Genomic DNA, 15,684 nt, shown 5'->3' with positions numbered 1-15,684 from the left:
ACTAGAGTGAAAGCACCGCCAGCATTCTAAAGTGACCAAAACATCAGCCAGGAACTGAGCATAGGAACTGAGAAGTGGTCTGTGGTCACCACCTGCAGAACCACTCCTTTATTGGGGGTGTCTTTCTAATTGCCTATAATTTCCACTTGTTGTCTGTTCTATTTGCACAACAGCATGTGAAATTGATTGTCAATCAGTGTTGCTTCCTGAGTGGACAGTGTGATTTCATAGACGTGTGATTGACTTGGAGTTACATTGTGCTGTTTAAGTTTTCTCTTTATTTTTTGAGCAGTGTATAGTTAGTTGGCCAGGCTCCAGCATTTGCAACAAAAATGATGCCCAATTTGGCTTGCTCAGTGCAACATAACGAATGCCTATGCCTTGGATAAGGCAGTAATATTCAATTGTGGGGGTCTGACATCATGAATCCCCAACAATCAGAATGTAGGGGCTATATGCCAATCATTGTTCACACAGGCACAGCCCTAAACATGTGGTATTGACTGTGTTTAATACTGTGATGTGGCTCATTCCCATTTACATTAATGCTACTGATAGTTGGGGACCCCAAGAGTAAATCCCCATCGATCAAGGGAAGGCCCCCTTTAATTACTTTGGCCACCCTATTCTGCACCTGGTTTTGGACCCATACCAATGTCTTTATATAAAGGGTACCTATTCATTTTACAGAATTCTGACAAGTGATAGTGTGTGCAGAGGACATGAGCACCCAGCACCCTTAGTTTTTGGTAGGTTCACTTTGAAAAGCTGAGCATGGGGAGTACAGATTCATAGATAATTTTAGAGGCTTTCTATAGGTCCGTACACCACTCGTTTTACTAACTAAGCAAATGGACACAATGGTACCACTTGGTGTAAAAAAAACTTGCAAGGTTTCGTGCATTGATGCTTATGTGCAAAAAAATTGCATCCAGTTGGCCAAGATGTCTCTTAAAAAAAATAAAAAGCTTCACGGCAAAGGCGTTGCGGTCGCATTACGTTATAGACTATAATGTAGCTGGCATAAATTATTGTGGAAATCTATGTCATCTAGGTCACAGTGTGCGGTCCTCCTAATAAAGCCAGAGCAGCATATATTAATGCGGGCAGTGGCACATTTGTCTATCAGATTCCTTGCATACCCCTTCTTAAAGGGGTATTCCAGCCAAAGACATCTTATCCCACATCCAAAGACTGGAGCAGCAGTTCCGCATAAAATGTGGGTGCTCATGGAGATCACGGGGGGTCCCAGCGGCGGGCCCCCCCACGATCAGACATCCTCCAAAGGATAAGGGATAACATGTCTTTGGACGGAATACCCCTTAAAGACCTATACATTCTGTGTACATGAGAGTATATCTTTGCATTGTATTTAGCTTAATGTTGTGCACACACTGGCACTTCTGTATTAATATAAAATTTCCAGTTGGCTTTAGTCCCTATCAAACTATAAGATTTCAAAGTAAAACAACACAAAGCACATTTGATGGATTGAGATGTGCCCTGTGCTCTAAACTATATTAAATTACTATATTCAATCTTCTTTTTCTAATAATCCCTGTGCCTCTACCTTAAAGGAGTACTCTGATTTTAAAATTTATACCCCCCAAATGTTCCCCATGGCTGTACCTCTCTGCGCATGTACTTATTTCTGAAATCGGTGCTGCCATTCTCCCGGTGCGGGGCCCCGTATTTTCTGCCACTTTCTGGTCATGGTGGTGTGGAGGATGACGTAAAAATCGTCATCCCCCATGCTGCATTGCTACAATTTCCGATCCCTCCGTGCCTCCTTCCTCCTCAACCCCTCCCCTCCTTCCTGCTCTCCCCTCCCTAATAACTTTAATGAAAACGCCCCTCCCCGCTGTCGCCCATGCCCCTAAACACTCCCCTATCATCTTTGTCTCCCTCCCCCTCCATTCCCCCCCCACCAATGAAAGGGAGCTCCACCGCTGCACTCGGCTCCCAGTGGAGATATAGCTATGCGGGCACTCGCTGCTCTCATAGCTACATCTCCCGTGGTGCCTTAGAAGTTTGTAATGGATTACTTTACTGTATTCAAGTAGCGCATGCGCTCTGAATTGAGGCTACACTACAAAAGTTACTAAGTAGTTTGTAGAATATCCCTGATTGGTAAACCAGAGTAACTATCAGGGATATCAATGGCCTACAGTAATCATATGTCCGATTCCGGGGAGATGGTATGTGCACATGCGCGGCCCGATCGCGCTGATAGGCGCAGGGTATTCTGACGCGTTTGCACAGGCCAGCCAATGACGGCTGTGCAAACGAAGACCAGATGAATATGCAAAGGATGGGAGTGACCGGATCGTGGCTGGCTGAGAGTGGGGAGGACTATGAGAGCGGTAACGTTTCGTTACAGGATGGCTGCAGTCGGCTGAACGAAATTCATAATTCTGGCAGACAGGCTGTACTTCCGGATATCAGAAAAGTCGGGGATGCGTGCAAGTGAGACTACAGAGGTAATTGACTTTCTTATATAACTTCTTGCTAGCTGTGCAATGCCCTAATATAACTTTGCTCCAGAGTACTCCTTTAAGCATTAGGCCTCGCCTGCAGCATTTAGGAATAAGTTACTCAATAAGTTTTTGAATCAAGGGAGATTACCTGAAATAGATGCATGAAATTACAAAACAAGTCAGTTTTCTTACAGAAACAGCGCCCTCTCTTGTTTGTGGCATGTGTCTGAATTTGCAGCTAACTTTCAATTGAATGCAACTGAACTGCAGTATTGGGCACAACCCTTAGATGAGAGTGACACTGTTTATGGAAGACTGCACACAATGTTTTGCTAATCTTAATACAACCACTTTGCTTAATTGTGACATGAGATAATGTCCATCCTAAATAATTTACTTTTATACTATTATTATTATTACTATTACAACTACTATTTTAAAGGACATCTGTAGTGCAATATAAAGAAACATGGACGGGACGTGTCTGCCGTGGCTTTCTGTTGGGGAGGACACTGCACTTCCTGTAGACTGCTGCGGCCCTGTCCCATAAATTATATTGCACTACAGATGTCCTTTAATAACAATAATATTACTGTTAGTAGCACTAGTTTTGAATCTCATGAACAGATGTTATGAGTGTTTTTTTTTATTAGATACTATGAATACCTAAGGGGGCTACTATTACTACCTAAAATGGGCTACTATTTAATTCCTAAAGAAGAATACTATTACTACCTAAAGGGCATAAGTTAGTTTTGGCTGGACAAGTTAGTGGATAAGTTAAAGTTCATGACAATCTGACAATCATGACAATAACCTAAAAACTCACATATCTCAGAAACGGAAGGACGTATCAAGAAACTATAAAAAGATGTGTGATCTGGGCACATAGGGCTCTTTATTGATTAAGTAGTTTTTGGGAATCCTCTTTAAATCACATTTCCTTCCCCTTAAGTAATAATAATTTGGGATATTTCTGCTGATACCTTTGTTACCCTTGTTGTGCACCTTTAAACTTAATAGGGATTGTTTTATGAGTTAATTTCGTTTTTGTGGCACTTTTCATTTTATTTATATAAAGTAGGCTAGGTATTATTGTGTACTACTTTATGTTTACTGGACATGATTTATCTTCACATTTAATCTTCATAATTCATAATGAGACCACTGGTACAGATTTTACATTGGTGGCAAGGAACTCCAAACCTTGTCTCTCGACTGTTACATAGTTACCTTGCACGCCATACTTTATTGAACTCATTTAGTATCTTATAAAAATTTATCTGACAGTGGAGAATTAAAAGAAATGTAATATACATTTTTAAAAATGTATACATGCTCCCATGCATTGAGATGTAGCGCAGGCAGAAATGTTTAGTGTGGCCTGCATATTACCACTTTCCCTTGCTGCTTTCATTAAAAATATTTTTTTTGCATATGAGACAGCAGGTAAAATAAATAAGATTTGTAATTTACTCCCTGTAAAAAAAACAACATATTTTTATGACACTTTCATGGCCTTATAAATCTGGCTACAGACTTTGGTCTCCTGGCTGGAGACCAAACTCAGGAAGTGCAGTCTGGCTATAGCACTCTCTCTCCCTTTTTCATACACAGGCAGAGAGCAAGTGCTACTCACAGCATATGGCCTGACTGCACTTCCTGAGTTTGGTCTCCTGCCATTCCAGAAGGAGACCAAAGTCTGTGCTTTTGAGCAGACAGAATGTGGTCTGGACCAGAAAGGAGACCCCTAGTGGCCAGATTTATATTTATATTTTTTTTTATTTTACCTACTGTCTCATATGTAAAAAATAATTTCAATGACAGAGCCCATTTAAATATACATTTCTCTATCCATGCTTGTTGGGAGGGAACAGCCTGGTATAATGTAACAACTGTGCTGTGTAGGTCTCATACTGTAACTCATCCCTCTCATCTTCCTATGTTTTCATTGAAATACTAATTGGAAAGCTGTAGCTCCATCCCCCTACTCTCCCCTCCCCCCCCCTTCCTTTCTTTAATTTACTATATAAATTCTGTTTATTTTCCGTTATAGTCCTTTTCTTCATATCATTTTCTTTTGTACTGACAGTCAAGTATGGTTGTGGTGGAACACAGGATGTAATTAATGTTCACTTAATATTTATAGAGTTTTGGCCAACATATATATCATGGAAAGAAATATAAGCATTATGAATGTCATTAGAGCAAGAGAAGTGGACATGGGTGGTTCTGTGTTACATTCTGTGTAGTCAACAAATACAGAATATATTTCTTTTAAAGGGGTATTCCAGCCATTGACGTCATGTCTCCAACCCCGGAAAAAGAGGCATGCCTGGTGCAGCACAGAGATCACAGGGGGTTGTTGGCGATAAGATGTCTATGGCCAGAATACCCCTTTAAGATTTATATTTTTTATATATAGTCCTTCATGGCAGGGGTGTGAGTGGTACGGCAGTTTAGTAATTAATAGGAGCGAGATCCATTGTGAATCTCCAGCAGAATAGGCATGTAATACATGTGTTTTTGCTGTGTAATTGTGACAGATCTGCATGAAAAAATTCCTACAAATGTGGAATTCTGAGTGCCTAGGGAAGTATGAGCTGCAAATACGGCCCTATCTATACTTCCAATGGAAGACTTCATGAGACACACAATCATATACATTGTCCACAGGCTTCCATGTTAAAAATTTACATATATGTTTTGTTGCATATGATATCAGTGGCAGATTCAGAGTCTAGTCTCTTGTGTCTATATATCCTTTACCCCTTTTGGCATCCTGCAGGACACCGATATAACTTTTATTATAAGTCTCCTCATCCACATGATTTTCCATCACTGGACCTATAGAATAAAATACATGAAACAATTAGAATAATGAATAAACAAAAGTATGTTAAGATGGAAGTTGGCTGGTATATCTCAGACTGGCAAAGGACAGACTCATGCACACAAACCTAGCTTCGAGTTGTACAGAATTGGCTCATAATAACCTACAAGCCAATTATGTACAGTACAAAAAAAACTATATAATAAGTTATATCAGTCATAAGTAGGATTAGAGCTAAAAGAGAGTCTGTGACTTTATTTAGACAATAACAGAAGTATATTATCCACCGATTTTACATATCAAACCTTCAAAAGTGCTACATTAAACATTAAGAGGTTTTTTTTTTTTAAAGCAAAAACAATATTCTACGAAATGACCATATTTTGAAACAAATGACAAACTCTCTTTTGCTAAGGTACATGTGGTGCACTCTACTACATCTATAGACACACATGCATTACTATGTGCATAATGCAAATTATGTCCCATCGCTAAATGACTGAGGGGCATACTTATTTTTGTCTTGCCTTTGTTTGGGGAAGGGTTGTTGTCACATCTGTAATTTCATCACCTTTTAGAACCCATTGAGTGTGCAGTAATATCTAACATATTGGTAAGCTCTTATTGGACATTATTTCCTACCTTAGGGTGGGAAGCACCGCTCTATTTTACATTGTAAGGAACCATTGAATTCTTGCAACTATGTAGAATACTTTAAATATGCTTAAAGAAATGTTACCCTGCAGATGTGTAATATGAGCAAAACAGTGAATAAAAAGAATATAATTGGCTGAAGTATGTTATCTTTTCCCATAGGTGTACTGTACACATCAGCTACGTATTAACAGACTGGTTTGTCAAAGTGAAGGACACGGGCTGGAGATTGGGATAGACAGTTCATCTGACCGACTTGCAACCTTTGCCCCAACTAGTTACAAATTAACTGAAGTGAAGTGTGAACTCCTACCCCTGGAGTGTGAGGAGGTATATAAAGGACAGCATCTCTTTTCTCTAGTTCTCTAGTTCTTACACAATGGGCAAAGGCTTCTATGTGAGCAAGCTTGTGGCCTTTGTGGCCATCTTCTTTGCCATAGCGGCAGTGGCTACAATAATTGCTCTAGCAGTTGTTTATGCGAATGAGAAGTCCAGCAATGATAAGGCAGAAAATGGAGGAACCACATCAACGACCACGACGACCACCACCGCCTCCTCTTCATCTAGAACCACATCATCAGTAAATCCTGCAACTACAGCTCCTGCATCCAAAGAACCATGGGATAACTATCGGCTTCCAAACCAACTTACACCACAACACTATGATGTTGACCTCAGGCCCATTTTAACAAAAAATAATGAGGGGCTCTATATCTTTCATGGGGAAAGCAAGGCTTATTTCACATGTAATGTAGCTACAGACACTGTTATTATCCACAGCAAAAAACTCAACTATACTGTAGATCCAGTGCTGACTGATGCAGACAACAATAATATCCCCATCATGCATTTTTTTAAGGTAGAGAAGACTGACTATTTAGTATTGCATCTCAATGCTAACTTGTTACCTTTAAAAAAATATATTCTTCACACAATATATACGGGAGAACTGGCTGATGATCTGGCAGGATTTTACCGCAGTGAATATGTAGAAGATGGTGTGACCAAGTAAGTAATAATATTGTTATTACAATAATAATAATAATTATTATTATTATTATCATACAAGTAACATTAATTATGTTTTGCCTATCTATCTATCTATCTATCTGTCTACTTTTTCATTTCATTTACCAGTACAAGATTATTGCTGCTTTTAACTTGCATTATAGGAGTCTCCCTAAAAATGACCAAAACTTCAGATTATGGAAAAGATTTCTTTAATATTTTTGATGTTCGTTTTAGCTCTCTAATTGGCCATATTTTTGTATGCTGTGTGAATTTAGCCTAAGAGTAGATGGTTAAATGTTCATTTCAACAAGCTGGAACAACAACATTTTCTTATTTTACATTGATACTTCTGCTGCTCCCATATCAACATTTTTATATTTACTGACTTTTTATTCTGAACAGAAATGCTTTTAATACTCATTTAGTTATGTTTATTATTGAATTCTGTATTCTCTCATTAAAATATCTGTTTGGCAACAGGATCATAGCCACTACTCAAATGCAGGCTCCTGATGCAAGGAAGGCATTCCCCTGCTTTGATGAACCGGCATTGAAAGCTACTTTCAACATCACCCTAAGACACAAGCCGAATTATGTGGCACTGTCAAACATGAATGTTTTAAGTAAGTATTTAATTTTATAAGAATATATAGAAAACTGTGCTACTGTCTTTTCTTTGGAAGGACCCCAGGTGCTACAAAATATAGTGTACTCACCTTGCCCTGGACCCTGGTACTCTATGCCTCTTCCTACTTCTGGTGACATGCTGACCCTGCAGGAGATGTCAGCTCAATCACTGGCTCGGGTGGTCACCACTGTGGCCAGTTATTGGCTATGCAGACAGTTCCTGCAGGGTCAGAAAGCCATCGGAAGCAGAGAGCATCGGAGACCGGAAGCTGCCAGAACAACAGGCAGGCAAATATGCTTTATTTTTAAATTTCATCCCAGGACAACCACTTTAAGATTTAAGCTGGAAAGCTTTATAAGCATATAAGCAAAGTTAGGGATGACAGAATACAGAAGCATACAATATATACAGCAAATGTGTTTATAATATTTGCATAGTAAACTATAATGGGCATACCATTATTTGGCAAATCATTTTTGTAAAGAGAAGAAGGAAGAATGTGGGAGTTTAGCAACACATATGTAATAATCTTAGTAGTTGAATGAACAGCATAGGATAATCTCTGTATCCTACAGGAGAAGGAAAGTGGGGGAAGAGAGGAAAGTATGGGGACAGTGATGAGAGGTCAGGGTAAAATGGTCACCAAACTGTCATAATAACAAAAACCCACCCATGAATATAGGATGTGTAGGATGTTTTACATGAAGAAAGAGCAGTGATTGATATCTGTGTTGGAGCAGAGTTAGTCTATGTTCACAGGATGGAGTGCCATTGATTTCAATGGGATTCTGCTGCACTGTTCACGGAAACATCTGGCATGGAAATTCAAATTCCGGTGTTCGCAGAAAGAATAGACTTGTCTATTCTTTCTGCGGACTCTGCAAGGAAATGCATTGCCGTCTATGAGAAGGTGCATTTCTGAGCATTCCTAGAACCAGCATGTTCTTCCGGTGTCAGGGGAAGGTCCGCCAAGTGATTTTCCATGCGGGCATCCCCCCATGTAAACATAGCCTTACACCACCTTCCTGTTCAGGATGACGGGCAGCAGTGATGAGGATGCACAAACCTGAGCATGCTTGGTTGCTAATACAACTTGACAGCATGTTGGGGACAGCATAAGCAGCTTGCCGTTCCACAGACAGTTATTGGTGCTACAGCTTCCGTCCATGCCACCAAAATCTTCCCAGGCTGGCAGAGAACAAAGCACAATCCAAGTTTATCTATTCACATCATTGCTGACTTTCAGCCTGAAAAGGAAGTAGGGCTAATACCGCACCCATGAAGATCTAGAATAGCCCTCACCAATCCCATCCTAATGTTCACTTAACATTCTTGAACACTTTTCTGACAACGGAACTTGAGAAAAGCACTAGAGAAAAAGAGAGAAAGGTAGAAAGAGACAGACTGAGAGAGGGAGAAAACATGTTCACAATGACACATTGTACTGGGTTCTTTTAATACTATTTTACAAAAATGCTCTTTTTCCAGGCGTGAGTACTGAACAGTGGGGAAGTGAAGCCTGGAACATCACAGTATTTGAAAAATCCCCAAAGATGTCCACCTATCTAGTGGCTTTTATAGTTTCTGAGTTTGCATCTGTTGGTGATGAAAGGGTGAGTATCTATCTATTTATCTATCTATCTATCTGTGAGGTTTATCAAGACCTGTGCTGTGGAAAAAAGTGGAGCAGTTGGATCTGATTGGTTGCTATGGGCAACTGGTCAACTTTTCCCCTGCACAAGATTTAATAACACCCCCCCCCCCCCTCCCCTATCTATCTAAAGAAAAGCTCTTCATTTGCACAGTAATTTGCAATACATTTACAAAAAGTGTTGTTGAGCATATTTGCTAATGAAGTTGTCCAGAGAAAATGAACGTATCCCCTTTCTAGAGATTAGGTATCTGATTTGGGAGGTCTACCTACTGGGCCCCCCGTAACCTCCATAGCGGGGCCCCAGGGAGTGCTGTCTACTGCACACATTGAAGTTACTTCTATGGGGGCACCAAAGATTCCCAAGTAGTGTCAAGCTGCTTCTGTGACCTCTAAAGAAATACATAGATACCCCGGAACAGCACTCCAGCGTGTGTGTTGTCTACAGCATGCGCTCTCTCAGAAAGCTAGAGCCCTATTCTGAAGATCGTGGGAGGTCTCAGTGGTTACCCCACCCCCACCCCAATTAGACACTTATGCCCAAGCCTGTGGATATGAAATATGAAATATGGCAATATTCACTGGGCCTCCCCTTTAATGCTTTGCTTGACAATTCCATTATAGTTACATGATGAATGTGTATGAAGCCTGTATGATAATACATGGAGCCTAGACTTCTCCTTTAATAGGGCCTTAGTACAGCCTACTTTAGACCCTTTAAAATGTCATGCATTAAAACTCCAATAAAAGCAGCTAGTGCAGAATACCTCAGTACATTTAGAATCCAATAGAGTACATCACCAATTTCATTTCAATTTGTTTAAATTAAAAAAAACATTAAAGAGCCTCTGTACTGGTAAGTTCAGACAGGTGGTTTTGCAGTGAGTTTACAGCTGTGAGTATAAGCAGCGGAATCTCTGCAGCAAAAAAATCCACAGCAGATGTGGAAAATCCGCTGCCGTTCAAACTCGTAGCGGGAAACTAGCTGTACACCTGCCCAGGAGAACTTGCTCCATAGTAGATTGATGCATATGGAGGAAGAGGGTTGATATAGCTCTTGTTCATGAACCCTTAGGGTTCACACGAAATGTGCGCAATGTCCGCATGAAAAACAGGTGCAGACATTCCACACATTTGACCAAACGGCTTGCGCTAGGACCACACGGAAATGCACCGTTTCATGGACAGCAATGCATTTCCTTGTGGACTCTGCAGAAACAATCGACTTGACTATTTTTTCATTAATCTGAATTTCCACGTCAGATGTTTCTGCTGCTGAAATTCTGCCTTTTGAACAGTGCCGCAGAATCCCATTGAAATCAATGGTACTCTGCAGCAGTAGAATGTCCGTGCGGAATACCGCTCAAGTTTTGCCCTTGTGAACATACCTTGAGGCTATGTTCACATGATGGAATTTCAACAGCAGTTGAATCATGTGAACATAGCCTCAAGGTATGTTCACAAGGGCAAAACTTGAGCGGTATTCCGCACGGACATTCTACTGCTGCAGAGTCACATTGATTTCAATGCGAATGCGCTGTTCACATAGCAGAATTTCCACGCTAAATATATTTGGGGTAGAAATTTAAATTCCAGTGTCCACAGATAGAGATTAGACTGTCTATTCTTTCTGCGGACTCTGCACAGAAATGCATTGCCATTTATGAGACAGCGCATTTGCGAGCAGTCCTAGCGGCAGCATGTTCTGCCGGTGATCTGCTGTCAGGGGATTGTCTGCACAGAGATTTTACATGTGAACATTCCCTTGTGTGAACATAGCCTTAGAGTTTATCTGCTCTTTACATGTCCTACTATAGAATGTTGTTAAATCGCCTGTTTTCAAGGACAACCAATAGAGTTTTGATATTGTGTATATAAATGACAAAAACCCACACAAAATAACTGAAAAGTAGATACAAATGTTTACCTGACAGAAACATAGATTTTATTGTTGTTATTTTTTTTTTCTTACAAAGATATTATCTGACTAGGTTTGTTTTTACCAGCTTTGGTAAAATTGTGGCCTATCAATTATAAATGCATTGTGCTGTAATCGGGTTTAAACAAACTATTAACAAAAAAGTTATAATACAAAAAAAAAACACAGTAATTTCTCTACTTTTACAATTCTGTTATTTTTTTCTAAGCACATAGAGGGACATTTATCAATGTTTGCTTATGTGTTCCTTTTTTTTAGTAATTTTTTCCTTACTTTTTTTTGCTTATGTGTGACTTATTTATCAACTGCTTTCAGCCTGTTGATAATTTTCTTTCACGTAAGCAATTTTTCCTTTTTTACTTTGGTAGTAGCTTTTTCTGCTACATGTTTGAGCTGGAGTAAATGTAGTAAATTTTTAACCCTGTTTTTTGCGCAGTTGATACTGTCGCAGTTAATAAATACCTGACTATCCGTAGTCCATTTTAAAATTATTACTACGTAGTTAATTTTTGGAAAACTTGCTTTTCCGCTTTCCAGTCAAAATGTTGCTCGAAAAATCGCGTAGTCGCAGTTGTGACAATTTTGCGACAATTATAGTACAGAAAACCTGACTAAACCCGTTGATAAATGTCAATAATTATGATTTGTGAAATAAACCCAGCATTTTTGTATTGGTTTTAATAATGAATCTGTCGGGAATTGAAAAAAAAACCTGTGGACAATCCCACTTTATAGGTCAAAAATGCAATTGGGGTTATATGGGTTCCTCCCTGTCCAATTTTTGCACACGCAACATAGTGTGATGTAAAAAACGAACACCAAACTGTCAGGTTGGGAATAGTAAATCTGGATTTAATCTGTGCATTAAATCCGTTAAACGCCTCAATATACACAGATCAGCCATAACATAAAACCACTGACAGGTGTAGTAAATTACATTGATTACCTAATGACACTTTTTATTGGGTGGCGGCAAATGAACTGACATATCCACAATTTGTTGTGTTGGAAGCAGGAAAAATGGCCAAATTTAAGGATGTGATCAACATGAAAAGGCTAAATTTGGATGGCTAGACAATGAGATAGAAACATAGAATGTATCGGCAGATGAGAACCATTTGGCCCATCTAATCTGCCCAATAATCTGAATCTTATCAATAGTCCCTGGCCCTATCTTATATGAGCGATAGCCTTATGCTTATCCCATGCATGTTTAAACTCCTTGACTGTATTTGCAGCGACCACTTCTGCAGGAAGGCTATTCCATGCATCCACTACTCTCTCAGTAAAGTAATACTTCCTGATATTACTTTTAAACCTTTGCCCCTCTAATTTAAAACAATGTCCTCTTGTGGTAGTTTTTCTTCTTTTAAATATGCTCTCCTCCTTTACCGTGTTGATTCCCTTTATGTATTTAAAAGTCTCTATCATATCCCCTCTGTCTCTTCTTTCTTCCAAGCTATACATGTTAAGGTCCTTTAACCTTTCCTGGTAAGTTTTATCCTCCAATCCATGTACTAGTTTAGTAGCTCTTCTCTGGACTCTCTCTAGAGTATCTATATCCTTCTGGAGATACGGCCTCCAGTACTGCGCACAATACTCCAAGTGAGGCCTCACCAGTGTTCTGTACACAGGGCTGGCCTTAGGTGTTCAGGCGCCCTGTGCAAGCTAACCTTGCACAATATTATTTTAAGGATAAGTTATAGATCGCGGGTGGTCCGAGCATTGGTTTACTGCTGGGACCTCCATCGATCATCTCGGTTGAAGGGGTTCTCCAGCTGTTGGAAAGCTAAAACTCTTATCATGTCTGGAGAGCCTCAGGCAATGGGAGTTGTAGTTTTGTAACAGCTGGAGAGACACAGATTGGACACAGCTTTACCCATCATCTCTGCAGAACTTACAAGTGACTACAGCTCTGATGGGACAGTCAGGAGAATACACAATGATGTCAGTGACCTGAGTGACGTCTTCTGACTTGAGTGATATCTTCTCTGTTATCTTTTCTTCTTCATCTGGTCCAGAGACCAAGTTTTCCTCCAGCTCCATCTTCTCTGCAGAGTCTGACATCCAGACATCATTGGCTCCTCACTGTCAGCAGATCCTCATCCTCTGCATGAAGACAGTAATCATTATAACCTTGACAGAAAGTGTCCCCTAAATATAATACTGCCCCACACTGTACCCTGAATATAATACTGCTGTACACTGTACCCACTAAAAATAATCCTGCCACACACTGTACACTGAATATAATGCTGCCCCACACTGTATCCACTGAACATAATCCTGCCACACACTGTAGCCTGAATATAATACTGCTATACACTGTATCCACTGAATATAATCCTGCCACACACTGTACCCTGAATATAATACTTCTATACACTGTACCCACTAAATATAATACTGCCCACACTGTACCCTGAATATAATATTGCTATACACTGTACCCACTGAATATAATACTGCTATACACTGTACCCACTGAATATAATACTGCTATACACTGTACCCACTGAATATAATACTGCCACACACTGTACCCGGAATATAATGCTGCAACACACTGTACCCACTAAATATAATCCTGCCACACACTGTACCCACTAAATATAATCCTGCCACACACTGTACCCTGAATATAATACTGCCACACACTGTACCATGAATAGAATACTGCCATACACTGTACCCTGAATATAATACTGCCATACACTGTACCATGAATAGAATACTGCCTTACACTGTACCTTGAATATAATCCTGCCACACACTGTACCCACTAAATATAATCCTGCCACACACTGTACCCTGAATATAATACTGCCACACACTGTACCCTCTGAATATAATACTGCCACACACTGTACCCTGAATATAATTCTGACATACATGCATACACATCATATATACATATACACCCCCTCTTATTTTCTGTGTCCTCATCACCCACAAATCCCCCGCCAAACCTCTCCTCATCAATTCTATAACCCCCCTCTCCTCATCACCCCCATAACCCCCCCCTGCACCTTTCATTACCCCCCTGCACCTCTCGTCACCCCATTACCCTCCCTGCACCTCTCATCACCCCCATAACCCCCCTGCACCTCTCATCATCCCCATCACCCCTCCCTGCACCTCTCAACATCCCCATCACCCCCCCTGCACCTCCCATCATCCCCATCACCCCTCCCTTCACCTCTCATCATCCCCATCACCCCTCCCTTCACCTCTCATCATCCCCATCACCCCTCCCTGCACCTCTCATCCTCCCCATCACCCCTCCCTGTACCTCTCATCATCCCCATCACCCCTCCTTTCACCTCTCATCATCCCCATCACCCTTCCCTTCACCTCTCATCATCCCCATCATCCCTCTCTGCACCTCTCATCAGACCCATCACCCCTCCCTGCACCTCTCATCATCCCCATCACCCCTCCCTGCACCTCTCATCGCCCCCATAACACCCCCTGCACCTCTCATCATCCCCATCACCCCCCTGCACCTCTCATCATCCCCATAACACCCCCTGCACCTCTCATCGCCCCCGTAACACCCCCCGGCACCTCTCATCATTCCCATCACCCCCCCTTCACCTCTCATCATCCCCATCACCCCCTGCACCTCTCATCATCCCCATAACCACCCCCCCTCTTATCACCTCGACAACAGCCCGCAAGTTCACTTACCCTGACGGAAATCGGTGCAGTGAGGCTGCATCTACCCCAGTCACTGCACGGGTCCGGAAATCTCACCTCACACCATGGAGGACGCAGCTCTGCATTACACAGGCAGACACAGCAAGGGGAGAGCGAGGACGTACACAGCCTCTCCCCGAGGACGTACACAGCCCCTCCCCCCCTGCTGTGTCTCCACAGGACATCATCTACCACGGGAGCTTTCAGGTTTGCACGGGGAAAGGAAAACACAGAGCAGGGGGAGGGGACGTAAGTGCACAGCTCCTTCACATCCCCCTGCTCTGTCTTGGGAGGACGTAAGTTTGCACGGTCACAATAAGCCACAGCAGGGGAGAGAGAACATACATGCACAGCTCCTCATCTCCCTAATGACTGCTATGTGTAATGGACCGGCCCTGCAATGATTCCTAAGGGTCCAGCGTCCTAGAAATAGGTAAAGAAAAAAAAGAAGAGATGTGTCACCCGCCAGGCGCCCCTGTTGCTATGGCGCCCTGTCGCACACCCCAAAGGCCGGCCCTGTCTGTACAGCAGCATGAGCACTTCTCTCTTTCTACTGCTTATACCTCCTATATGCAAAAGCGAAGGTGAGGTGTTCCTAATATGCTTTGTTAGTACTTGCAAAAGTGGTTCAAGAAAGGTCAACTAGTGAGCTAGCAACAGGGTTGTGGATGCCCAAAACTCATTGGTGCAAGAGTGAGGTAAAGCCTAATAGGGGACATTTATCAAAACCTGTCCAAAGGAAAAGTTGCTGAGTTGCCCATATCAACCAATCAGATTTCTTCTTTCATTAAA

General features: G+C 41.4%; 1 protein-coding gene across 3 annotated transcripts in view; it reads left to right on the top strand.

Moving 5' to 3' along the window:
* Positions 1 to 15,684, top strand: part of ANPEP (alanyl aminopeptidase, membrane) — a 101,205-nt gene that overhangs the window by 51,334 nt on the left and 34,187 nt on the right. For all 3 annotated transcript variants that reach the window (XM_056571975.1, XM_056571977.1, XM_056571976.1), the window contains exons 2-4: positions 6,127 to 6,972; positions 7,456 to 7,598; positions 9,092 to 9,216. In XM_056571975.1, coding sequence (XP_056427950.1) covers positions 6,344 to 6,972; positions 7,456 to 7,598; positions 9,092 to 9,216 — 897 coding nt within the window. In that variant the 5' untranslated portion in view covers positions 6,127 to 6,343. The remainder of the gene's footprint in view (positions 1 to 6,126; positions 6,973 to 7,455; positions 7,599 to 9,091; positions 9,217 to 15,684) is intronic.

This window comes from Hyla sarda, chromosome 4, assembly GCF_029499605.1.
Source record: "Hyla sarda isolate aHylSar1 chromosome 4, aHylSar1.hap1, whole genome shotgun sequence".
Taxonomy (NCBI): domain Eukaryota; kingdom Metazoa; phylum Chordata; class Amphibia; order Anura; family Hylidae; genus Hyla; species Hyla sarda.
This window is presented reverse-complemented; position numbering and strand designations above follow the sequence as displayed.